Consider the following 27,140-nt stretch of genomic DNA (forward strand, 5'->3'; position numbering starts at 1 on the left):
TCATGGAAACATGAAACATGAACCAAAATCAATCATTGACAACAAGAAAGTGATGTGATCATGTACGACCTAATGATCCCATCGAGCGTGAACATAGAAAACAAAGCATTGCGATAGGATATCAAACTTAGATACAAAGAAGAAAAGCTAACATTGCTAATTGAGGTTTCAGTGCCAAGGATTTTTGGCTGAAGCAATGCAGAAATCAAGAAAATAACCAAATACCAAGACCTCAAAAATGAAGTGAAAATATATTGGAGCTGATGAGAACCAAAATTGTACCAGTGATAAATGGAGCAATGAGAATGATTTTTTTTTAAACCTCACAGAGATCTTAAAAACATCATTGGGAATATTACTACAAATGAACTGCAGTTGGAAGCTGTCTGTGCCTCAGTAACTATCCTGGAGAGAGTCCTCGAAACGAAACTTTGAGAACAAGAAAACTTCACAAGTTGGTCCATGAATCATCATGATCCCTTACTGAAACGGAGGTGGATACTTCGAGCCCTGAGAGGGAGGCTAGATTCCACCTTCTGAAACCCGGATATGGAGAAAATAAATAATGACATATATTTTATATATATATACACACACACACACACACACACACACACACACACACACACACACACACACACACACACACACACACACACACACACACACACACACACACACACACGTGAGTATCTGCTAAACAAATTGAGAGAGATGTATCTATAGTGTCAATTGCAGGCACAACCATTATTCAAAGAGAAATGAAGGGATGGTTTCACATGATAATTTATTGTGACCATCCCGAAGTTGTTTACATACTTTTTGGTGTGTCATCCCCACATCCTCTTACACTTTTACCCCACGAACACGAAGTGAAAAGTGGATGAAGCAATTAGTTCTTTGTCTGTCAACAAACGTCAGTTTATGATCAAGGTGAAACTTAATTTCAATTGAATGTTATATTTGGAACATGAATCAGAAAATGGTCACGCCTGCAATAATTATCGTATTGATAATTTTATCAGCAGTTTCCCCACATTATTATGTGTAGAGTTTGTGTATTATTTACGAAAATAAAGGTCATTGTAAGCAAATGAAAGGTCTAAATTGGCTAAACGGGTAAGGTCTGAAATGGTGTAAAGGTGTCTAAGTCACATCAAGTTATCTAAGGGTCAAAAGGTCAAATTGAAAGGCTTAGACGCAGTCAAGGTGCAATAATCTATATAATAATAGCGTAAGGACTCGACTTTGTTATCCCTTTTACGCCGCACCCAGTGACCCGATGCCCACGGCACTAATGGAGTTACGATCTACGAACCACACTCTTTGTTTATCACGTACAGCCATACTCGAAAAATCTGAATTAGCCGACGTTGGGGCCCAAAAGCATCCGATTAACTGCCGATACGACGCCATCTTATGACGCCATCGTATTGGCGTCTGCTGGGTGAAGGCGAAGCAAGCCGTCCGCTGATTAGACAGGCGAAGGCGAAAGCAAGCCGTCCACTGAGTGGACAATCCAGAGCATGCATTTGTGCCGGTGTCGGCGATCGTTGTTCATATACGCACTCTTCATTCTCATCTTTCTTCCTAACTCTTACTCGGACAAGCAAATCCCCTATGCCATCCATAATGGTGCACTCTATCCATACACCACATCCTCCCTTCCGTGGATGTTCCACGGGTTTCGGCTAGTACATAATTAATAGTGGGACTCATGGTCCAATACTATCGAATTAAAAAGTTGATACAACAATACAGTCCTCAAATTCGAATGGTACGTAATTGATAGACATGCTCACATTGGTCGACCAAGGCTTGACAATGTTCTTTGGTTATATGTATATATATATATATACACAGTCACATGAAAAAGTAAGTACACCCCATGTAAAGTTTTGACTTTTTCAACATATTTCAACATACAGTTATTTGATCTTCATTTCAACAACATTGATAGATAAAGGTGATATAATATAACAAATATCATGAAACATTTACATTTTGTAGTCCATTGTATAATTTAAATAAACATAAATGCAAATTTCGCATGTGGAAAAAGTAAGTAAGCTTTTGTAAGTAAGCTTTTTAAAGTAAGTAAAAAGTAAGTTTAAAAAAGTCAGCTTTTGGGTCTCACTATCTGCCATGATCTTTCCTGGGAAAACCACATTTCCAAGCTGGCCTCCAAAGCCAGTGGCCGACTGGGCATCCTCCGTCGTGCGAAGTCCTTCCTTGGCACACCTGAGCTCCTCACCACATACAAGGCTTTCATCCACAGTCTCCATGGAGTACTGCTCTCTCCTCTGGGCTGGTGCTCCTGCCTCACACTTAGCTCGTCTTCACGCTGTTAAAACCAAAGCATTCAGAATCATTGAAATCTCCCGCGATGACGCTATCTCCGAGGGCCTTTCACTTACTCACTGCAGGGTGCAGGCAGGTTGGTGGTCTTTCCGTCTTCTACCGACTCCTCTCCGGCCTTGCTCCCCCAGCTCTCTCTGGGCTCTGTCCCCCAAATATTCCTACAGGTTGCACAAGATCTGCCTGCAACCCTCTTATGGTTAAACTGCCAAAATCAAGACTCTCTGCTCACCTTCACTCCTACATTCCTCTTTTCTCCCGCCTCTGGAACAAACTCCCTCACTCTCTTCAATCCCACTCCTCCCTCCAGGTCTTTAAAACGGCTGTTCACCACCATCTCTTATCTTCCCCAATCCAAAACCTTGATCTTTTCTACCCCCACTAATTTCACCCCAAATCCACTTTTTTGAGGCGACTTTTGACTTCTTTCCTGGAAGTCCTTGGTGTCCTTGCGTTTTATACCTATCCTGCCTCCCCCCAGGCCCTCTCCCTCCCACACATCTCCCGATGTCCCTGCTCTCAAATGTTGTGTTTGTGTGCTTCCTCCCCTTCTCTCCCCATATTGTCGACCGCTCCCCTTTTTATATACTTTGTTTGCTTGTTTGTTTGATTTGTTTGTTTGATAAATGTTAGCTCTTTCACGAGCCTCGAATCTGTATACAAAAAAAAGTACACCCCTACATTTATCACTCCTTCAAATACCTAAAATTAGAATCAGGTGCACCAGCTCAGGTGCAAATGATTAGAACATCGTTAGAGAGGATCTTGGAGGAACCTGTCTTATTTAAACCTCAGACATTTCGTTTGGTTTGCTCTTTGTTGTTGAAGTGTGCGGCGTCACCATGCCTAGATCAAAAGAGCTCTCTGAGGCCTTCAGAAAGAAGGTTATAGATGCCTATGAGTCTGGGAAGGGATTTAAAAAGATCTCCAAACACTTTGAAATCAATCATTCGACTGTCCGGAAGATCATCTACAAGTGGAGAAGATTCCAAACAACTGCCAACTTGTTCAGGCCAGGCCGCCCCAGTAAGTTAAGCCCGAGAGCAGACCGCAAGATACTGAAAGAAGTCTCTAAGAACCCCAGAATGTCATCACAGGAGCTACAGGTAGCTCTTGCCACTGTTGATGTCGAAGTGCACGGGTCTACCATGAGAAAGAGGCTGCACAAATTTGATCTACATGGGAGGTGTGCCAGGAGGAAACCTTTGCTGTCCAGAAAAAACATCAGGGCAAGACTAAAATTTGCCAATGAACACCTCGGCAAAGACCAGCACTTCTGGAACAATGTGCTCTGGACAGATGAGTCAAAGGTAGAGCTATTTGGCCACAGTACCAGAAGACATGTTTGGCAAAAACCAAAGACAGCATTTGACCACAAGAACATGATACCAACTGTAAAGCATGGTGGTGGAAATATTATGGTTTGGGGCAGCTTTGCTGCATCAGGGCCTGGGCAGCTCACAATCGTAGATTCCACTATGAATTCTTCATTGTACCAGAGGGTGCTTGAGGATAATGTGAGGCCATCTGTCAGAAAGTTGAAGCTCAACCGAAGGTGGACCTTGCAACATGACAATGACCTTAAACATACCAGTAAATCCAACAAGGAATGGCTGAAAAGAAAGAAATGGAGGGTTCTGGAATGGCCAAGTCAAAGCCCGGATCTAAATCCCATCGAGATGTTGTGGGGGGATTTGAAACGAGCTGTGCATGCAACAAACTCCTCAAACATCGCACAGCTGAAAGAATTCTGCATGGAGGAGTGGACAAAAATTTCTCCCAGTCGATGTCAGAGACTGGTAGACAGTTATAAGAAACGCCTACTTGAGGTTGTTTCTGCCAAAGGGGGCAATACCACCTATTAGAGCCAAGGGTGTACTTACTTTTTCCACATGAGAAATTTGCATTTATGTTTATTTAAATTATACAATGCACTACAAAATGTAAATGTTTCATGATATTTGTTGTATTATATCACCTTTATCTATCAATATTGTTGAAATGAAGATCAAATAGCTGCATGTTGAAATATGTTGAAAAAGTCAACAAAACTTTACATGGGGTGTACTTACTCTTTCACGTGACTGTGTGTGTGTATATGTATGTATGTATATATATATATATATATATATATATATATATATACCATATATATATATATATATATATATATATATATATATATATATATATATATATATATATATATATATATATATATGTATATTTATATATATACCATATACAGTATATATATATATATATATATATATATATATATATATATATATATATATATATATATATATATATATATATATATATATATATATATATATATATATATATATATATATATATATATATATATATATACCATATACAGTATATATATATATATATATACCATATACAGTATATATATATATATATATACCATATACAGTATATATATATATATATACCATATACAGTATATATATATATATATATATATATATATATATATATATATATATATATATACCATATACAGTATATATATATATATATACCATATACAGTATATATATATATATATATACCATATACAGTATATATATATATATATATATATATATATATATATATATATATATATATATATATATATATATATATATATATATATATATATATATATATATATATATATATATATATATATATATATATATATATATATATATATATAGTGGGGAGCTGTTATTCCCCTCCCCCTTTGTTAATTCTTGCTGCTCTACCAATTACCAAGCATAACCATTATATGTTTTGTGTTGACTGATTGCTGTATTCTTTTAAATACTTAGTCCTTTCTTGTGCATTGAGGATGTGTAATACCCTAATAAGGAGTTCTGTGCTTGTGAGCTCTTGCCCTGTATTGGCATAATCCCTTGTTCCCCTTTTTTGGCCTTGGTTGCAGCTGCTATCTCTCAGCCTCCCACAAGACTTTGCCAATATCCTGTAGGCTGACACATTTATGAGTGTCCACTCCCTTTGTACTTCCCCAACCCAAGTCTCTATACAGAAAGTTGTAAACATGTTGCCACATATTGCTGACCATCTCCTTATCTGAGCTAACCCATGAGTGGCCTTGGATGAACTTCCTTTAACTAACTGAACAACAGGATGGGACTAATGGTGGGGGGACCAATGAGCCCATTCTTTCCTGTATCTTGTGAGCTAAAGCCACACCCTAATATTCTTTATATATAGCAAGTTTAAATCGAATTACTTCAGAGCATCTTGTGGTAGTGTTGGTCATTTTGTGTGAGCTTCCTGCGACATCCTGTTTTCCGCAAGCTTGTGTAAACGAGTTCTAATAAATATATCCGTTGCTCCTTTCTCTGAGTCTTCTGAGTCCCAAGTTCTAAGTCCCATTCCGACAAATGGTGGCAGCGGTGGGATCAGTTTGTGCAGTCCGGGACGCGGTCCCAGGCAAGTGAGTGGTGAGACCAGCTGGCAATTGATCCGGGTCAGGTGAGCTGTGGTTTTCTTTTGTTTTTCCTTTATAGCCTGGGGGTCAGCCCAAATTGTAACCCACTCTCTTGCTCGGATGCCGTTTGTTCCGTTCCCTGCTCGAACCTGATCCACGAACCTAAATTTAAATACGGACCGCTTGGGTCCCGGAGCAACTGACTGTTTATGGACTCGTCAGGGTAACGTTACGTAAGGGGAAGTGCCCCACGTTGGGCGCCTGAGGGTAAGGGGTAATAGATCTCTGGGTTGTGAGGGTAAGGATAAGGGCGGCGTCCCGATCCGAGGCCTACCCGGGAGACGTTGGAATTATAAGTAAGGTTAGAAGTATTATAAGGGCGTAGGACGCCAGGAGAGTACAGTAAGGGTAGGTTAGACAGCTGTGTAGGCGGGCGAGCCTCTCAGGAGAGTAGGTAGACGGCCGTACCTCGCGAGGCGGGCGAACCTCACGGGTACAAGGCTACGAGCCTCTCAAGAGTTAGGTAGACGGCCGTACCTCGCGAGGCGGGCGAACCTCACAGGTACAAGGCTACGTCGGTAACTAAATTTTCCTAGGATGGGTAATAAGACTGTAAAGGCAGGTGAACCTCTCAGAAATACCCCAGCATATTTCATGTTTAGGAGGTATGGCTATGACGCTGCGAGACCAGGGAAGTCATGGGTTGCGCTAACTAAGGCTCTAGGTGAGCCGTGGCCCGAAGGCGGGTCCTTTGCGCTGGAAAAATTGGACGCGTTGTATGGGGCATTAGAAAAGTTAGAACAGGACACGAAACACTTCCTGCCTGACTATTGGAAAGTCTTTGGTTGGTGGAAGGAAGAAGCGATGAAGCGACACGCAAGGTCGATACAGGCCAGCTTGGCCGGTGAGGTATCAAAACTCAAGGGCCTGAGGAAACAGGCGAATAAAATGCAGGATGAAGCGATTAAAGAATTAGAGAGGCAGGCCAATGCGCGACTGATGCCGCTCGTTGAAAAACCAGACCCCGCGGTAGGGGAGGTAGTAACAAATCTACCCTCCCCAGCCCCAGACCTAAGCCCTGTCCCGGGGTTTCTGGCGCCACCTATCCTTTCTGCGCTCCCGCCACCACCTCACTGCAACCCCGCTACCATCGCGCCCCAGTTACCCCAGGGGCCGATACCCCACGGCACGAAGGTCGTTACCCCCCCAGAACCATCCAAGCCAGGGAAATCCGTTTGCACAGCTCGGGGCTAACGGGATAGATAACGGGACCGACATCGCAGGGTTCCCGCCACCAATGGGACAGGACAGGTTATACCCCTCGCTGGTAGGCTATGATGGGAACGAGACCCCCCGAACCACCGGAATGTCTAGTTTATACCCCCCATTGAAGGAATGCCCTGGATTAACAGAGGGAGGAAAATTGTGCCCCCTACAAGTTATCGGAGTTGATGCAGCAGGTCATGGGGTTCGAGAAAGGGTACCATGGAAGGAATCCGCCTTAACGGTGATGCGGGAAAGGATTCAACATTTGCTCATCGAGGACCCACGACAGATAGCACCGACCATAGCGAATTGGATCACATGCGAGCATGGCGATTGTGACTTTCGAGATATAACCCATATGGGCACTTCTGTGCTCCCACCCAAGGTATGGGATAAGGCTAAGCAAAGAGCACAGTGGCCGATGGCAGACCCAAGGGCGGTGGGTGCAAACCCCCAGATAACACAAGCGCAATGGGGTGATCTAAAGGTCCGGCTGCTAGAGTCTATTGAGCAGGCATTGTTGCCAGCAGGAGGTCCGGATTGGGGAAAGATCGGGGCCATAAAACAAAAGGCAGGAGAATCAATTGGGGATTACAGGGAAAGGTTGGAAACGGCCATCGCGCGCTGGGGAGGACTGGGCCCGATGCTGATGACAGAACTACCCAACCCATTGGTAAATCAATATTTAATAGAGGGGCTTCGGCCGGCATTAAAGAAACAGGTACAGTCCGTCCTTTTCGGCTGGAAGGGAATGACCACCAACGATTTATGCGACAAGCTGGAACAATGCCCGGGCTCCTCCTTAGAGGAGAAGAAGGATGTTAAGGAGGAAATATTGCAAATGTATGTCCAGGAGAAACGGGCTCAACTTAATCAAAATAAAAAGGGGGATCGGAGCCAGAGCCACATACGCGATCAGTGCCAGAAGTGGGGGCCTGTCCGGGGTTATGAGGACCACGGGAGGGGGAGTTGGCCTTTCTATAGGGGCCAATTCCCCAACGGAGAGTGGGTCCACCACGAAGGCAACGACTGCGACGGTTGTACTGACCAAGACCTTGGACGAATGAATATGGACGAGATAAGACAACAATGGACAATACCACCCCCTCTTCCCCCTCCTCCTCAAAACCCTCAAACTTGGACCGTATCAGGGCCCCCTCCCCAAATTTGGTACCCACCAAGACCCCTTCTCCAAACCCCTGGACCACCCCCCAATAGTGGGATGCCGAATGGACCAAGGGGGAACTGGGCCCCGCCTCGGGGTCCGCCGCAATGGCAACCAGTAAACCAGTCACAGTGGGGGCCGCCAGACCGACGGCTGGGCGGAAGGGGCGCTGTAGAGGGATGACCTATGCCCTCCGCACCGCCGGTTCCGCAGGAACCGTGCTTTTATTGCAAGCAAATGGGACACTGGAGACGTGATTGCCCAAGTGCTCGTAAGGGGTTTCCGCCCCAGGACAATAGAGGGGCCTATTGACGGGACGCTGGCGGGTCGCCCAAGGAGTGTCCTCTTTTGACCATGACACCGGCAGAGGAACCGACCTTGACGTTGGACGTGGACGGACGACAATTAGAGTTTCTTGTCGATACAGGCGCGACTCGCAGTACAATTAACAACGGGCAATTGCCATCTTTGCGCCCCATGGCGAGGAACGTTCAAATAATGGGCGTTTCGGGCTTACCCCAAGCGCTTCCTATTTCGGAGGAAGTACAAGTAACATGCGGCCCGCTGGAGGCTAAACATGCTTTCTTGATGACCACTACCGCCCCAACAAATTTGTTGGGACGGGACTTACTGTGCCGATTGGGCTGTCAAATTTCATGTACAGAGCAGGGAGTTTTCGTAGATGTCGCGGAATCTAAACACAAGTCGTTGATGATGGCATTGTCTCGGCCCGGCCCCACCGCGTATTGGTGGCGCTTGGATGAAGGGGCTCTGGCTACTTGGACGCATATCATAGATAATGTGTGTTTGGACAGTCCAGTTCTGCGAGATTGGCTACAACTGCACCAAATTTCGATAAAACACTTAAAGGATAATCCACCCCATTGCACGGCGTATTACGATGCAAAGGGCGAGGACGAGAATTATCGAGAGAAGGTTAAGGAAAAGCTGGGCGAGCGCACGCCTCTACACTTATCACGGATATGGATCGGCCGTGAGGGGATAGGTATCGAGGTAATCCTAACCGCGAGTCAGCGTGCGTTGACCCAATACCCCGAAGGAGCGGCCGCCCATGTTACCCTCACTACTGCCAAGGGGTGGCCTCCGGAAAGTGTAGGTTGGATGGTGGGGCGGTTACGAGAAGTTCCCTTACAAGGTTATTGGTTTAAGAGGGGCCGCTGGACTGTGAAACGGCTCAAAAATGGTGAAGGGTTCTCGATTGACATTAAGACACAACGGAGGGATGGAGTGTTCGAAGAAGCAGAGTTGCCCCCTAAGGGCACCTATGCCATGAGGGCAGTGCTAACGGACCCGGGTGAGTCAGATTACCTCCTAGCGGAGGTGCCAGACAATTTATGGCCTCAGAGCGATGATGAGGTTGGACGGATGCGAGACGCCGAACCTCTAGTGATATCAGTGCAGCCGGGGATGCGCTTGCCAAACGTAAAACAGTATAAGCTACGACCCGAGGCCGACGTAGGCATAGCACCAGTAATTCAATCCCTGGTGGAACAGAAAATTATCGTGGAAACTAACAGTCCATGTAATACACCAATTTTGCCAGTAAAAAAGCCGACGAAAGACAAATGGAGGTTTGTACAGGATTTAAGGGAGGTGAACAAGGTGATACAGGGCATACACCCACTAGTTCCGAATGGAGAAACCCTTATGATGTCAATCCCGCCGGATGCAACATACTTCACAGTTATCGACCTTTGTTCTGCGTTTTTCTCTGTGCCCATCGCGGCTGAGTCACAATACTTGTTCGCTTTCACCCATAGGGGGCGCAAGTATACTTGGACGGTACTACCTCAGGGGTTTTCAGATAGCCCCACTCTGTTTTCCCGGGCGCTGCACCGCGACCTGGCGGATGTGGAATTGACGGGAGGGTCAGTGTTGTTGCAATACATTGACGATTTGTTGATTTGCTCCCCTTCTAAGGAGGCGTGCGAAAAGGATTCCATGGCCCTATTAAAGGCCTTGGCGGCCAAAGGCCACAAAGTAGGCAGACCAAAACTTCAATTTGTGCGGAAGGTTGTAACTTACTTGGGACACGCCATTTCGCACGGGAAACGAGAATTGGATGCTGGACGGGTGACCGCTATCATGGAGATGCCTCGCCCACGCTCGCAACGGCAAATGCTGCGCTTCCTAGGTATGACGGGATACTGCCGCACTTGGATACTTGATTTTGCGCTGCTGGCTAAGCCACTGTACGAGGCGACCAAATCAAACGCCCCGGACGACTTGGTATGGACGGATGAATTGAAGCGATGTTTCGTAGGGCTGAAAAAGGCGTTGGTCACGGCACCGTCATTAGGACTCCCGGATTATGCGAAACCATTTACCCTTTACACTCACGCCGTGGGAGGTTTCGCCCAGTCAGTTTTGACACAGACCCATGGGGATAAGGAGCGGCCGGTGGCCTACTTTAGTAAAAAGTTAGACCCGGTCGAACGAGGGTTTCCGGTGTGCCTGCAAGCCGTGGCAGCGGCCAGGTACGCAGTAGAAAGAACAGCGGACATCGTTATGGGACAACCAGTAACGCTACGGGTACCGCATTGCGTCACTTCGCTGTTGTTACAGCGAAGTACACAGCATTTGTCTAACACTAGATTAATGCAATACGAATCCGCACTGATCACTGCAGCCAACATCACGATCGAACGTTGCACGACACTCAACCCAGCCTCACTGATGCCCACCCCTGAGGAGGGCGAACCCCATGTGTGCGCCGACGTTGTGCAGCTAGTCTCCACGGTGCGATCGGATTTAAAGGACAATCCCCTAGACTACCCCGATTGTACATATTATGTCGATGGATCAGCTATGCGCGCATGGGACGGGTCCCTGTTGTCCGGGTACGCTATATGCTCAGATAGCGAGACGGTAGAAAGCGGGCGTCTTCCACCTACATTTTCCGCACAGCAGGCGGAGCTGTGCGCCTTGACCAGAGCGTGCAGCTTGGCGGAAGGCCTTGCCGTCAACATTTACACAGATTCGGCCTATGCTCACGGCGTAGTTCACGATAAAGGGGCCATCTGGAAGATGAGAGGTTTTCTCACATCTGCCGGTTCAGTGATAAAGAATGGCACGTTGGTAGAAGGGCTCCTCCGAAGCATTTTACTTCCCCGTGCTATCGCGGTAATTAAATGTCGTGGCCACCAAAAGGCGGACACTGACGTTGCTCGGGGCAATGCAAGGGCGGACGAGGCGGCAGGAAAGGCCGCCAACCAACAGATAGAACGCAACATGCCGATGGTGACACGAGCAAAGGCGACATCCGCACAGATTGCTGACATACCGACTGTGGGACCACCCGCCACACCAACTAAGGACGATATCATAAACTTGCAGAACGCTGCACCGACGGCCGAACACGAGGACTGGCTCAAACGAGGGGCGATACGCCTTGGGCTAGGAGAAATATGGACCCTTGACGAGAAACCTATAGCACCCCAGGCCTTACTGCCTTGGCTGGCATGCATGGCACATCAAAATGGTCATGTGTGCCAGAGGGGGGTGATGGGACAGATAAACTACACTTGGGCGGCGCCAGGACTGTCACGGATTGTATCCGAAGTGTGCCGATCGTGTGTGGTCTGCCAGCAACACAATAGAGGGGCGCCGCCGAGACATGCACATGACGGGGGACGGCCCCCGCCAAGTGGGCCGTTCGCAACTATCGAGTTCGATTTTACAGAATTGGAACCAAGCATGTCGTTTCGCTATGTGTTGGTAATCGTAGATACGTTCACCAAATGGGTCGAAGCTTACCCATGCGTCAAGTCCGATGCCCCGACTGTAGTGAAGCGTCTCGTGCGGGATTTTATGTGCAGATTTGGCATCCCCCAGATAATCTCGTCCGATCAAGGGGGCCATTTCACGGCGCAGGTGGTCAAGGGCATCCTGAAGGCGTTGGGCGTGAAACAGTCCTTCCATTGCGTTTACCACCCACAGTCATCGGGACTTGTGGAACGAACGAATAAGACTTTAAAAAATAAACTAGCGAAACTTTGCGCAGACACAGGCTTGAAGTGGCCGGAGGCTCTCCCGCTTGCATTAATGAGCATCCGTTCCACTCCGGGTCGCACTACGGGCCTGTCCCCCCATGAAATATTAATGGGACGACCTATGAGCTTGCCCGTCTCAGCACCAACGGACATGTCCACCCTTGCTTTGCCGGTGATGGATGACATGCTTTTGAGATTTTGCATAGGCTTGTCCAATGTGGCACGCAGCATCCATGCTCGAGTACGAGAGGCGCTGCCTGAACCAATAGGCCACGCCATCCACGACTTCCAAGCCGGCGACTGGGTGCTCGTAAAGCACTTCACCCGCAAAGCTGCTTTGGAGCCACGGTGGAAGGGACCATTCCAGGTGCTACTGGTCACACCGACGGCAGTCTTCTGCGAGGGTAAACCTTCGTGGATCCACGCCACCCATTGTAAGTTGTCCATTCCCGCACCACAAGCCACACAAGACACCGCACCTCACACTGCTGAAGACAATGCACCGTTTAGGGCACTACAGTCTCCTAAGGGCGGCGATGATGGTCATGATGATGGGAATTCTGGGCAGCTGCCTAACAAACCCTGCCAAAGATAGGCTTCTGCAGTTTAACCCACTGAGAGAGGATCTCCCCAAATACCCAGGACACGACAACTACACGTTATTTAAACTTTACCCCGTCAAATACATAACGGCTCCCCGGGGACAGGGGATAGTAGTACATTGCTGTGAGTTGGAGACACATTTCAAGTGGTTATCTGTAAGATGGATGGAAGCCATGGTGGTACACAATGGGACACCACAGGCACGCATGACAACCCCACGCATAGTCTTAACTAAAATTAGAAAGGTGGAAAATGGAAAGTTTACTGGGACCGTGAATAGTCACGCCGCCGCAGGATATCAATGGGGCACGGGCATCGACAATACGACTCTCCTACTGTCGCATGCCCTCGTCGGCCCACACACCACGATAATACTTGAATGTGGAATATGGCCCGCGCGCACGCTGATTAGAAGGAACAGAAAGAAGGGAGATACCCAACACCAATTCCGGCCTAGTTGCGCCGCCTACGTCATTAAACCCCCTCCTGCCCAGGAAGTAAGAAGGGAGCCAGAGGAGAACACATACTGGAGGGTCGCAATGCATATGGCCACAGTACAGAATAGGACACGGTGTTGGATGTGTATGCACCTTCCCCGCACCAGCACAGCAGGAATACCAATGGTAGTGTTACCCCTATCACTCAATGATTTGTGCTCGAAGCCACTAGACACCAAATGCATTAGTACAACCCTGACAAGCCAAGGTTCTGACGGAACCGCGTGTAAACGAGTTTTCCAGTACTCCCCCCCCCCCATCCAGTCCCGACACTTTGAGGAACGTCCGGCGCCGGTTTGGGTTAAGCCGGCAAGGGGGGCCCTCTGCTTAGAAGGAAAGGGCCAAGTAATGGTAGGCAAATCCGTGTGTAGGAATACCCTCCCCGCGGACCCTAGGAAAGGGAAACACAGGCTGTTAGTGAATGTTACAAGCTCGCCCTTACATAACCTCACACACCTCCAGTTGGCATGGAGAGGGGAAAACGGGACAAACACTATCCCAGGCCTTCTCACTTGCATGACCACCCATTTAGTGGCTCCGCACGGGACTATGTTTGTATGCGGGAATAAAGCTTACCCGTATTTACCTGATAATTGGGGAGGAATTTGCTATTTAGGATCAGTTTTCCCAGAGATGGAAATGCGACAACACTTGCATAATACCACTGCACTCATAAGGACACAACGAAGCACCTATTGGCACGACGACGACACCACCACCTTACACGGCGCTGATTGGGAGAAAGCCGTTAGCTTCTTCTTCCCATGGGCTGGGACGGTCATGAACAGTTACCGCATTGACAAAATTGCGTTAATCTTAGAAAGGGTGGCCAACGACACCGCTACAGCACATGACGAAATGTTGGACACGGTTGTCCACCTGCGTACAATGGTTATGCAAAATAGGGTTGCGTTAGATATGCTACTGGCAGAACGAGGAGGGGTATGTGGGATAATTCAGGGTAAATGTTGTACTTTTATTCCTGATCCTTCACAAGGGGTCAGTGCTGCTATTATAAGGTTAAGAGAAAGTGCTCATATATTGACAAAGGATCGAATGGATCGGGAAGCCTCCCACCAGTGGCTTACAGACTGGTTTAAAGGATGGACAGGTACGATAGTAAAGTGGATATTGACCGCCTTGGCAATAGTCCTTGGAATCGTGGTTTGTTGTGTACTAATCAAGGCTTTAGTCCTTGCGTGTGTAAGAAAGTTTACCACAGGATGGACACTGAAGACGACACCAGAAAAGGCCATGGTGATGACCGACAAGCTGACCGTGGGTCCAGATGACACTCCGGCCGTCAACGTGACTGCAGATCGCGGATCCTGGAACGACGACCCGAACGAGTCACTGGGCCGCGACAATGAGATCTCCGCTTCCGAAGATTGTTCTTCCATTGTTGATATTACCGATAATGATTTTGATTACACAATTGCGGACCTCAGAGCATTTCAGGCTGCCAGGACGCCGATTACTCTGGACCCCAACATGTCGCATGCAGACGCCAACGAGTACCTAAGGGAGACCTCTCGGTTTTTCTCGATGTGTAAGGCTATGACTGTTGCTGGCCGCCTACGCCGCAGGCCTAAGCCACCTGAGAATAATGTTACTGATGATGATTCCGATGATGATGTGGGCCACTTGCAAGGGTCCCCGACTGATGTTTATGTCTCAATGCAGGCTTTGCCTCTTTATGTTTCACGGGCTCACCTTTATGTCTCACAAGCTCACAGTGAGTCAAACGTCACTGACCCAATCCTGGATTTGGACCCAACTGCAAACCCAAGCCTGGATGGTGAGGAACTCAATATTGGAGATACTCTGAGTTCCGAATCTGATTGTCTTGAAGATTCGTCCATGGATAACGGCGGTGGAAGCAGCATCGCCTCGGACGACTTCGACTTTGACCCAAAGGAAGTTTCTCTCCCTCCTTTGGACCGTTATGCTTTGTTTTTTGGCCATAGGTTTAAGCCACCTGATACTGATGACGTTGTGTCTTCCCCAGATCACCAGCAGATAAGAGACCTCATGAACATGAATATCGATTGAGCGCTGAAGATCTACAAGGATTTCACCTGGGGAAGCTTGGGCGAGCTCCTGTCGGGGGGGAGTCCTGGCCGCACCTCTGTGGACCAAGGGTGGGTCGGGAGATCCTCCTGGGTGTGGACCCGGCTGAACCAGAGGTCTTCGTTGTGGATCTGACACGCTATTCGATCTTCATGCCTCTACGGTCTCACATCATACACCCATCTACACCTGACTTACATCATACACCCACATACACCCACATACACCCACATACCCGCGGATCATCCTGCTGAGTGCGATGTGTGGTACTTTGGGTGCGGGACATGCTGACTGGGCTGCATTCGCGTGGTATGTTTAGTGAACCTTTTACACTGTCTATTTCAATACTCTCGGAGGATTTTACATGCCATTTGACCACCCTGTCTTTACGGATTTACATTGCATACTCACATACAGACGCGAATCATCCTGCTGGGTGCGATGTGGAGTGCTTTGGGCACTACATGCTCACTGGGCTGCCTTCGCGTGATATGTTGAATGACTTTCCTGATTTGTTTTGTTTCTGCTTTGTTTGAAATAAAGGCCTTTGATTGGCTCGTAGATAACGTTGTATCTTAGATCCAAAAGGGCGGTATGTGGGGAGCTGTTATTCCCCTCCCCCTTTGTTAATTCTTGCTGCTCTACCAATTACCAAGCATAACCATTTATATGTTTTGTTTTGACTGATTGCTGTATTCTTTTAAAATACTTAGTCCTTTCTTGTGCATTGAGGATGTGTAATACCCTAATAAGGAGTTCTGTGCTTGTGAGCTCTTGCCCTGTATTGGCATAATCCCTTGTTCCCCTTTTTTGGCCTTGGTTGCAGCTGCTATCTCTCAGCCTCCCACAAGACTTTGCCAATATCCTGTAGGCTGACACATTTATGAGTGTCCACTCCCTTTGTAGTTCCCCAACCCAAGTCTCTATACAGAAAGTTGTAAACATGTTGCCACATATTGCTGACCATCTCCTTATCTGAGCTAACCCATGAGTGGCCTTGGATGAACTTCCTTTAACTAACTGAACAACAGGATGGGACTAATGGTGGGGGGACCAATGAGCCCATTCTTTCCCTGTATCTTGTGAGCTAAAGCCACACCCTAATATTCTTTATATATAGCAAGTTTAAATCGAATTACTTCAGAGCATCTTGTGGTAGTGTTGGTCATTTTGTGTGAGCTTCCTGCGACATCCTGTTTTCCGCAAGCTTGTGTAAACGAGTTCTAATAAATATATCCGTTGCTCCTTTCTCTGAGTCTTCTGAGTCCCAAGTTCTAAGTCCCATTCCGACATATATACCATATACAGTATATATATATATATATATATATATATATATATATATATATATATATATATATATATATATATATACAGTATATATATATATATATACCATATACAGTATATATATATATATATACCATATACAGTATATATATATATATATACCATATACAGTATATATATATATATATACCATATACAGTATATATATATATATACCATATACAGTATATATATATATATATACCATATACAGTATATATATATATATATACCATATACAGTATATATATATATATATATATATATATATATATATATATATATATATATATATATATATATATATATATATATATATATACCATATATATATATATACCATATATATATATATATATATATATATATATATATATATATATATATATATATATACCATATATATATATATACCATATATATATATATATATATATATATATATATATATATATATATATATATATACCATATACAGTATATATATATATATATATATATATATATATATATATATATATATATATATATATATATATATATACCATATACAGTATATATATATATATACCATATACAGTATATATATATATATATATATATATATATACCATATACAGTATATATATATATATACCATATACAGTATATATATATATATACCATATACAGTATATATATATATATATATATATATATATATATATATATATATATATATATATATATATATAACTGTGAGAAATAGTAGAAACTCCACAGTACGAGCAGGGCGTCTCATTTGCATCGAATAAATAATCGGAAGATTAAATAAGACGAGGACGTAGCTTCAGGACTTCGATCTTTAATTCGACAAGCTTTCGACCAACAAAGGTCCTCTTCGGAGTCTACAAAAACAGCAGGCATGTATATCAGTCAAGTATGTATAGTGATATGTGTGTAAGATGTGTGATATGTGTAGAAAATGCATACAAAAGGAAGCGCCACGCTGAAGCTCACTCACCGGCCCCAAGTTCAACGGAAGTGAAGCGCACCTTACAGTTTCCGGTCGCGTTACAGTTCCGGTGCACGTGCATATACAAATATAGAGATACATACCTAAACACACAAGCATATATTCATATACCATTTATATTCATATAATATATTTATATATTTATATAAATGACATAAAAAAGGTAGAATGAATGAATGGGTGAATGAATGAAGGAATGACTGAATGAATGAATGAATGAATGAATGGGTTACGGTTAACAATTTGATTGGGTTGATGTAGGAACATGCTTTAATCATCAAAAATTATGCCATGAGGGATTTTTGTCCGAAGTTTATGTATCCAAAAGGACTCACGTTTCAGAATCGTGGTGTGTGATCGATTTGTGATTGATTCAATGGCAGAGATTTGAATGTCATTTATAGAGTGATCCGGTTGATTAAAGTGTATCATGTAAGGTAGAGATTTGCCCTGACTGGTGTGGAAGTTATTTATTTCTGACCGGGTGTTATTAAATCGTGTGAAGTGTATTTTCAGTTTTTCCAACATATTGTTTGTTGCACTTTTGGCAAGTGATTAGGTATATGACCCATGTAGATTTGCAGTTCATATAGGAGGTGAATGGGAATTTTTGTCCAGTGCTAGAACTACAAAATTTGTTTCCTTCTAGTAAATGCTTGTGAATAATGCATGTATTATTCATAAGCATTTACTAGAAGGAAACAAATTTTGTAGTTCTAGCACTGGACAAAAATTCCCCATCACCTCCTATATGAACTGCAAATCTACATGTAGTCAGGTTCACTTTGTCAATAAATTATATTTCGTTCAAAATCATGGTAGATTAGCAAACCTATACATTTTTGGAAAGGTTATAGCATAAGGAAACTAAAAATCAATGTTTACATTTGGAGAGATACCTGTATGGCGGCCATTTTGGATTTTCAAAATGGCCACTGTAAAATACATATTTTGTTCTATTTCTGCCTCTAATTACCCTAAAAACTTTATAAAATATACTAAACCTATATTTTCAGGGACAAGGAATCCAATGAAAGTATCAAATTAGTGCTATGGGGAATGGTAAGACACGAATCAAAGGTTTTGAATTGCAAAATACTGTCTTTATATTCGCGATAAGTTGCATAATCAAATACATGTTATCATTTTGTACAGGCAGTTAATAACATCAAAATGTGTCACAATAATTCATATCACCAAACATACACAGGCAGTCAGCAAAATCATATATACACATGCAGTCAGTATAACTTCACATCTACACAGGCAGGCAATGACAAAATATACACAGGCAGTCAATGGCATCAAACATACACGATTACAGAATATGCCATTTAGAGTTTGTCATCACTGTCCTGTGTGTCGTATCCGACAATATAGTCCGCATCGTTTTCACAGTCCGTTTCACACAAGCAAAGGTCGGTCAAATTGATTGGCAAATCGAATTGGTCGAATGGTCGATCGAATCGAATTCGATGAATCGAATCGAATCGATCGAAGTGGTCGAATGGTCGAATGGTCGATCGAAGCGATTGGTCGAATGGTCGAATTGGTCGAATGGAATTGGTCGATTGGTCGAATTGGTCGAATCGAATTGGTCGGAATTGGCAAATGTAAACATTGATTTTCAGATTTTCCATGTAATAGCGTTTCCAAAAATGTATAGGTTTGCTAATCTACCATGATTTTGAACGAAAAAACATAGTGAACCTGACTAAGGGGTCATATACCTAATCACTTGCCAAAAGTGCAACAAACAATATGTTGGAAAAACTGAAAATACACTCTACACACGATTTAATAACACCCGGTCAGAAATCAATAACTTCCACACCAGTCAGGGCAAATCTCTACCTTACACGATACACTTTAATCAACCGGATCACTCTATAAATGACATTCAAATCTCTGCCATTGAATCAATCACAAATCGATCACACACCACGATTCTGAAACGTGAGTCCTTTTGGATACATAAACTTCGGACAAAAATCCCTCATGGCATACATTTTGATGATTAAAGCATGTTCCTACATCAACCCAATCAAATTGTTAACCGTAACCCATTCATTCATTCATTCATTCATTCACCCATTCATTCATTCCACCTTTATATGTCATTTATATAAATATATTATATGAATATAAATGGTATATGAATATATGCTTGTGTGTTTAGGTATGTATGTATCTCTATATTTGTATATGCACGTGCACCGGAACTGTAACGTGACCGGAAACTGTAAGGTGCGCTTCACTTCCGTTGAACTTGGGGCCGGTGAGTGAGCTTCAGCGTGGCGCTTCCTTTTGTATGCATTTTCTACACATATCACACATCTTACACACATATCACTATACATACTTGACTGATATACATGCCTGCTGTTTTTGTAGACTCCGAAGAGGACCTTTGTTGGTCGAAAGCTTGTCGAATTAAAGATCGAAGTCCTGAAGCTACGTCCGCGTCTTATTTAATCTCCCGATTATATATATATATATATATATATATATATATATATACAGTGAAACCTTGACTTACGAGTGCACCAACTTACGAGTTTTCCGAGATACGAGCCGTCGCTCGGGCGGTTTATTGCTTTGAGATGCGAGCCGAGATCTGAGTTACGAGCTTACGCCACCCGCCACCAAGTGGGTTCCGGTCACGTGGTTATCTTGCCGTGCAGGCATCTCTGCCGTATATCGCTGCTGTTTTGTTTTCGCATGTTGGTTATTTTGGAGCTTCCGCCACCCGCCACCAAGTGGGTTCCGGTCACGTGGTTATCTTGCCGTGCAAGCATCTCTGCCGTATATCGCTGCTGTTTTGTTTTCGCATTTTGGTTATTTTGGAAAATTTCTTAGTTTTAACCATGGGTACTAAGAAATTGAGTGCCAAGGGCAGTACTGAGAAGAAGAAGAGGATGATGTGCTTGGATATAAAACACGCAATCGTCGAAAAACATGAGCGAGGTGTGCGTGTTGTCGACTTGGTGAGGCGGATGTGAAGGCAGCTGAAGATTTTATTATAACTTTTGCCGAACTGATAGAAGCCGAACGATACATCCCCCAGCAAATCTTCAACTGTGACGAGACAGGGCTCTTCTGGAAAAAGATGCCGAGGAGGACGTATATAACGGCAGAGGAGAAGAGCATGCCAGGCCACAACTTGTTCAGAGTGCCGGCGATAGCTCGCCTTCTCTTTGTGGAAAACACGGTGAGATCCTTAACATCCAACAACTAATGGGACGCAAACGGGGCGCCCAGTTTAGCGGTACACACATTGATGAATCACCCTGCCTGTGATTCACCCATGACAGGTTATAGCTGGGTCGGGATTCAAACCCAGGCTGGACAGTTTAGAGTCAAGTGTGCGTACCTCCAGTCCAGGCCATCCTGCCAACTTGTATGCTGCATACAGGTGAAATATAAAGCGCGAGATATTTTTATATATACTGTATATTTAAAAAAAAATTGGTGTGGTTTTTGGCGGGCTGGAACGGATTAATAGCATTTCAATGCATTTTAATGGGGAAATTTAATTTGAGAAACGAGCAAATTGAGTTACGAGCTCGGTCACAGAACGAATTAAACTCGTAAGTCAAGGTTTCACTGTATGTATATATATATATATATATATATATATATATATATATATATATATATATATATATATATATATCACAAGCAAAAGTACCCTCAGTACACATAGTCAAATCTCTGAGATAATTATACTGCCCTGAAATGGTGGTGCAACATCAGGCAGCAGAGTTGGATTTGTCTAAAAAGAAGGCAAAATATATATATTTTAAAATCAGTAGCTTTTCAAACACAGTGCAGGAAGTGGCTGCCGTAAACAGTAGGCAGATGAATGCATGGATAAACACCATTGTTTCCATTATATAATCGATAGATAAAATGGTTTCCAAAATCCAAGCAAAACAAGCATCAATCGAATACAAAATCATCATCACTATGCACCCCAAATTCTGTGCTTCCTTTTCTTCAGTAAGACGTCACACTTACCAACAAATATTTGTCGGCCGATCCTTATAGTATGATAATAATAAAAGTAAATAAGACGAAAAGGTATGATTGGATGTGCAGTTTATATTTTAGGTACAACTTCACAAATAACTTCACCATTGATCACTGTATCGACATTAAGGAAGTCGAAGATTTACACAGAGTGCAACGGATATGTGATTCGGTAACATTTCCATTTACCATTAAAACTCTGTGCTATATGTGTTTATAGATTAAAATAAAGCTGAAAAGTAGCCTTATGTTCATTATACACACTAGGGCATGCCCGTACTATATCTATATCTAAAATTATATCCCCCCCCTCTATTTACATGAAATGGTTTGGTCCAAAGCGAACGGCTTGCGAGTGGTGACAATCCCCCCCCTCTATTTACATGCAATGGTTTGGTCCAAAGCGAACGGCTTCCGGAGTTTGGTAAAGAAATCGCCATCGCGTGCACAAACGCGCAGGAAAGCGAATGAATCGCAAATTCGTTTTTATTAGTTGTAAAACATAGTTAACGCCAACATAGTTTGCAAACGTGAAATAAATGAATACGCTCTCAAATGTGCCATCCGAGGCAGAGTGTGCCCGCCACGTTCGGCACACGCGATCGTTCGCTGCTCTCTGATTGGTTGAATCGTTTTTTGGACATAGCTCGGTAAGTAATTGTCCGATTAATATGAAACCGTGAAAAGGCACATCCTCGGGTCCCCAGCAATATACCTGGCAAGTTAAAAGTATATCGGACCCGTGGTTGTCGAGAAACAGCGGTCACAGACAAACAAACGTACAGACAGAGATTACTGGAATTATAGATAGACTAGGGCATTGCCCGTACGTGGGTGCCCGTTCCTTGCCAATGCCCGTACTATATATATATCTAAAATTATATCCCCCCCCCCCTCTATTTACATGAAATGGTTTGGTCCATTCGCAACGACCACAGAACCCCCCCCCCCTCTATTTACATGCAATGGTTTGGTCCAAAGCGAACGGTTTGGTCCATTCGATGTGATTCGATGATTCGATGTGAATGGTTTGGTCCATTCGCAACGACCACAGAACCCCCCCCCCCCCTCTATTTACATGAATGGTTTGGTCCATTCGCAAAGCCAAAGCGAACGACCACAGAACCCCCCCCCTCTATTTACATGAATGGTTTGGTCCATTCGCAAAGCCAAAGCGAACGACCACAGAACCCCCCCCCCCCCCTCTATTTACATGAATGGTTTGGTCCATTCGCAACGGCAAAGCGAACGGCGAACGGCTAAATCGCCATAGCTCGGTAAGTACTTGTCCGATTAATTTCAAACCTTGAAAAGGCACATCCTCGGGTCCCCAGCAATATACCTGGCAAGTTTCAAGTATATCGGACCGGTAGTTGTCGAGAAACAGCGGTCACAGACAAACGTACAGACGTACAGACGTACAGACGTACAAACGTACAAACGTACAAACGTACAGAGATTACTGGAATTATAGATAGATAAGGAAAATTCTCCAGAGATTCAACAATATAAGTATGGTAGATGCAAAACATACTCCAGCATAAAACAACTTGCATTTTTAAAATCTAAAACACCAATTTACCCCAAAAGCTGCTCATTTATGACACAGCAAGATAATAAAGGTGGCAACAGTAACAATTAATACGACACATGATCCCCATCCCAAATCACAGTCTTTTTCACCCCCATAAATCCTACTTAATCCAAGCCTCTTGCATACAGGATATCATGTTGCCTTTCCTCCTCTCTCTCCTTTATCCCTGTTTGTTAATTCCTTGGCTTGTGTTGTCCACCTGTTGTCCCACTGTCCATATGCTGCCCTATTACCTCCACCACCAAAGGTGGATAGTGTTTATGTTGTTGCCCCAGTCTGTCTGTTTGTATCTCTGTAAACAGGATGTCTCAAAAAGTTGTAAATGGATTCGGACAAAATTTGGTGGAGAGGTTGGATGTCTGATAAGGACGAAGTGATTCGATTTTGGTGAAAATTCCCCTTCTCTCCCCATCTTGTCTTCCGCTCCCTCTTTTTATATATCTTGTTTGTCTGGTTGATTTGTTTGTGAAATAAATGATAGCTCTTTCACGAGCCTCGATTCAGTATACAAAAAAAACCAAAAAAAAAACAGATCCAGATACTATAATTTTTAAGTGAATCTTCACCATCGAGAGTTAGGGCCAAAAACAATATAACGCAGGATATCTCAAAGAGTTATGCACACTCGGAAGAAACTTGATGGACAGGTTTCGTGAGTGACAAGGACAAATTGTTTCGATTTTGTTGACGATCCGGATCTGGAACAGATACATTTTTTTTCAGTGATTCTTCACCATTGAGTAACAGAGCCAAAACGATTTGTAGCATGAAAGACTGAAAGGAAATAGGAAATAAATAATTATAAAATCTGTTTTAAAGCATTCCCTTGAGCACCGTTTAGTCACATCATGATGACATAATGGCCACACAAACCTAAATAGTCAATCCCCAAAGGAAACCTCTTTCTGTAGATTTATGGGCAAAGTTTAGTTGCCAATCTCCGCTTTTATTCGGCTCATATACAGTCATATTAAAGCCGAATTCATTGCAGTTTTATCACTCAAAAACAAACTGTTTACGACTATTTTTGATCACGTGGCAAGCTATGCAAGCAGCACCATGGCCGCATAGTTCAAAAACAATGCCTGGCCTATCAATGGAAAGCTGGCCTTTGTGAAGGCTAGTGTAGATGGTACACAGGTAGAACTGCAATGGCAGACAGGTAGAACAATGGATGGAATTTACGGAACGTCAATCAAAATTTGCTATATGTCATGGAAGGCAAAGAAAAGCCGACATTTCGGGCATTAACCCCTCATCAGAGTGACGGAGGGGTTCATTTGCTCCAAGGAAAGTTTGTAGATTGAAACGGAATCTCCTCTTCTTCCCATGGCAGTCAACATACTCGGTTTCAATCCGTTGCTCCACCTATCAGATTAACCCAGACAGGCCGATAAAGTGGAAATGGCTGAGGACAAAAACGTTTCACAGAACGTTTTCTCTGAATCCTTAAAACACTTTCAGCCAACATTGTGAGAATCTTCAACGAAATTTCATTTCTGTCAAGGATGTGCAAAATAAATCCGGTTTTGCCATAGTCTGTGTGGAAACAACAAACTACTCCCTCACCAACTGAACTCACATTCCCAGCACATTAAAACATTCTCTCAACCACCCTCCCCACCTATCCGTGTCCGCAGGAAAGTGCTGCATCAGCTCCGACATGGGAACTTCCTTCCTAATCGCCTCTAATGAGATATCGACCAATTGCAGAAGCACAGAAAGAGCATGTTGATCACCTCCCGACAGTGGAAACCATCAAAAACTACATTGGGCACAGGTGGATAAAATGTATAAAACTGCAAATTAAGGTGCCAACGTTGCACAGCATCCCATGCCCACATTACATACGTGCACCATCCGTACGATAATTCTGGTGGGCAGCCACGCACTCGCACATGTCGAAGACCGCCGCCAACTACTGGGCATGGGTGCACCCGATGATTCAAATAGTAAACTCTGTGAGCAAATGGACTGCTGCAAATTAAAAAGTGAAAGTCCATGACGCCGAAACATGATGCAAACTTGGAGACAGCAGGAGGCTGAAGGGTGGCAGGAAAATTGCATTGCACAATGAGTGTGAGGCCTCATTTATTCATTAAGGCAAGGTTCCATATTTATAGATGTCAGACGGCATTGCGCAGAATTAGACGCATCAGTGCATGGGTCTTGGGTTGACAAGCCACCATTTAGCACACCAATAAAATTTGGTGTGGGATGCCAATTACGATCGGTGGGCTAAAGATGACACTTGCGACCATTTAGGTTTCCTCGGAGAAGCAGAATCGATAACAGCGGTGAGGTATACTTCCACGGGAAAAGAGTAGAAAAGAGTAGTTTGTTCATACCTTAAGCCCCAGCAATGCGCCGGAGTCCTGAGCCATGGTACTGTCACACGTCCTCTTATTCAGCACGACACGCCCGATTAGCTGGTCGCCTTCCTTGGATGGTTGCCAGGTCACTGGCAGCTGGAAAGGAAGAAGAGAAAACCCCATTAATGCGAGGTCTTTCGTATTTCCTCAATCTATCATACTCCGTCACACCACTTATGTTTACATATTGATGTAAACACACATCTACGTGAACAATTGATAACAGGTCTGAAAAATTCCTTCAGCTTACTGACAATATGACAAAATTTCCTTTTTAAATAAGGTTGAAACAGACAGTGGTTCAGAGTTATAGTTATGCTTCAAGAGGCAGGAAGCATCTCCCCTTTAATAGCTGGAGGTGGAACCTTAATTCAGTTATAACGCATGGCCGAAACACTGAAGGCTTTTTATGTAGTTATGGACAGCAATCACCTTACCAAGGAGGATCAGTATTTCATATGGAAATCAATCTGCCAAAGAGCCGTTTGTCATTTACAAGGATGAATAATAGGGCAATAAAGCTTGATTCGACTTCCCCGTTATGTGCGAAACTAAGTCTATTGAATCCTCAAACTCCAATCATCCATCGCCCCTCCACCTCGCACTCCCGCACTGCCAATTCCTCACAACTCTTATGCCAAAATTAAATGACCTCAGCAAACTGAATCGATTAGATTCAACACAGATGACCTACCCCAAGCTATGCCGTTCAAGTGGCTCAAGTCCATAAACGTATCGGACCAGTAGGGAATACAAATACCGACTAAACTGATTCATTGCGGCCGAAATCACGAGTTGGGCGATCACTCAGCCACAAGGCAAGCTGCAGTTTTGCGTCAGAGCCTTGCGATGATTGGCAGCACTGACCCGCGCAGGACCTGCAGCCATCATTCCACCAAAATTGTATTTATGCACCGTGCCCAAGCCCCGCGATTGAGTGGACAAATCAACAGCAAAAAAGGGGTATACAGGCCGCAATATACGGAACCATAAAGGTATTGCCGGCACCGTGAAGAAAGTACACTCCTAGTGTCCACTGTTCTTGTCCCTTAAAGAAAAGGAATAATAAAAAAAAGATTCATTTCCGCAGAAGCCAGGCCATCCTCATGCAATTATCACTGTGTGTGGAGGGTCACCCGGAATGGCACTTAAGGTGTCAAGACTTGCTGAAACGTTGCCAAACTGCAAAGGGAAACATCTTTGCGAGCTTGAAGGCAAATCCATTGGGAATGATGGAAGTGAAAGGTGTTTTGAGACAAAGGAAAATAACTTAAAAGTCTTGTCGACCTATTTTTGTCTTATCTCTTTATAAAGGCTTCGGCTCATGCAGCAGCCTAAATCTGCAATATAT

At 44.0% G+C, this 27,140-nt stretch overlaps 2 protein-coding genes across 2 annotated transcripts in view; both read right to left on the bottom strand.

Annotated features, from left to right (window-relative positions):
* Window positions 1-27,140, bottom strand: part of LOC144888195 (uncharacterized) — a 588,989-nt gene that overhangs the window by 406,651 nt on the left and 155,198 nt on the right. The window lies entirely within an intron of this gene.
* Window positions 1-27,140, bottom strand: part of LOC137421846 (regulating synaptic membrane exocytosis protein 2-like) — a 317,464-nt gene that overhangs the window by 201,524 nt on the left and 88,800 nt on the right. Inside the window, exon 5 of the mRNA XM_078773225.1 lies at window positions 25,766-25,885. Within this exon, the coding sequence (XP_078629351.1) occupies window positions 25,766-25,885 (120 nt within the window). The remainder of the gene's footprint in view (window positions 1-25,765; window positions 25,886-27,140) is intronic.

Source organism: Myxine glutinosa, chromosome 2 (assembly GCF_964187855.1).
Source record: "Myxine glutinosa chromosome 2, kmMyxGlut1.1, whole genome shotgun sequence".
Classification (NCBI taxonomy): domain Eukaryota; kingdom Metazoa; phylum Chordata; class Myxini; order Myxiniformes; family Myxinidae; genus Myxine; species Myxine glutinosa.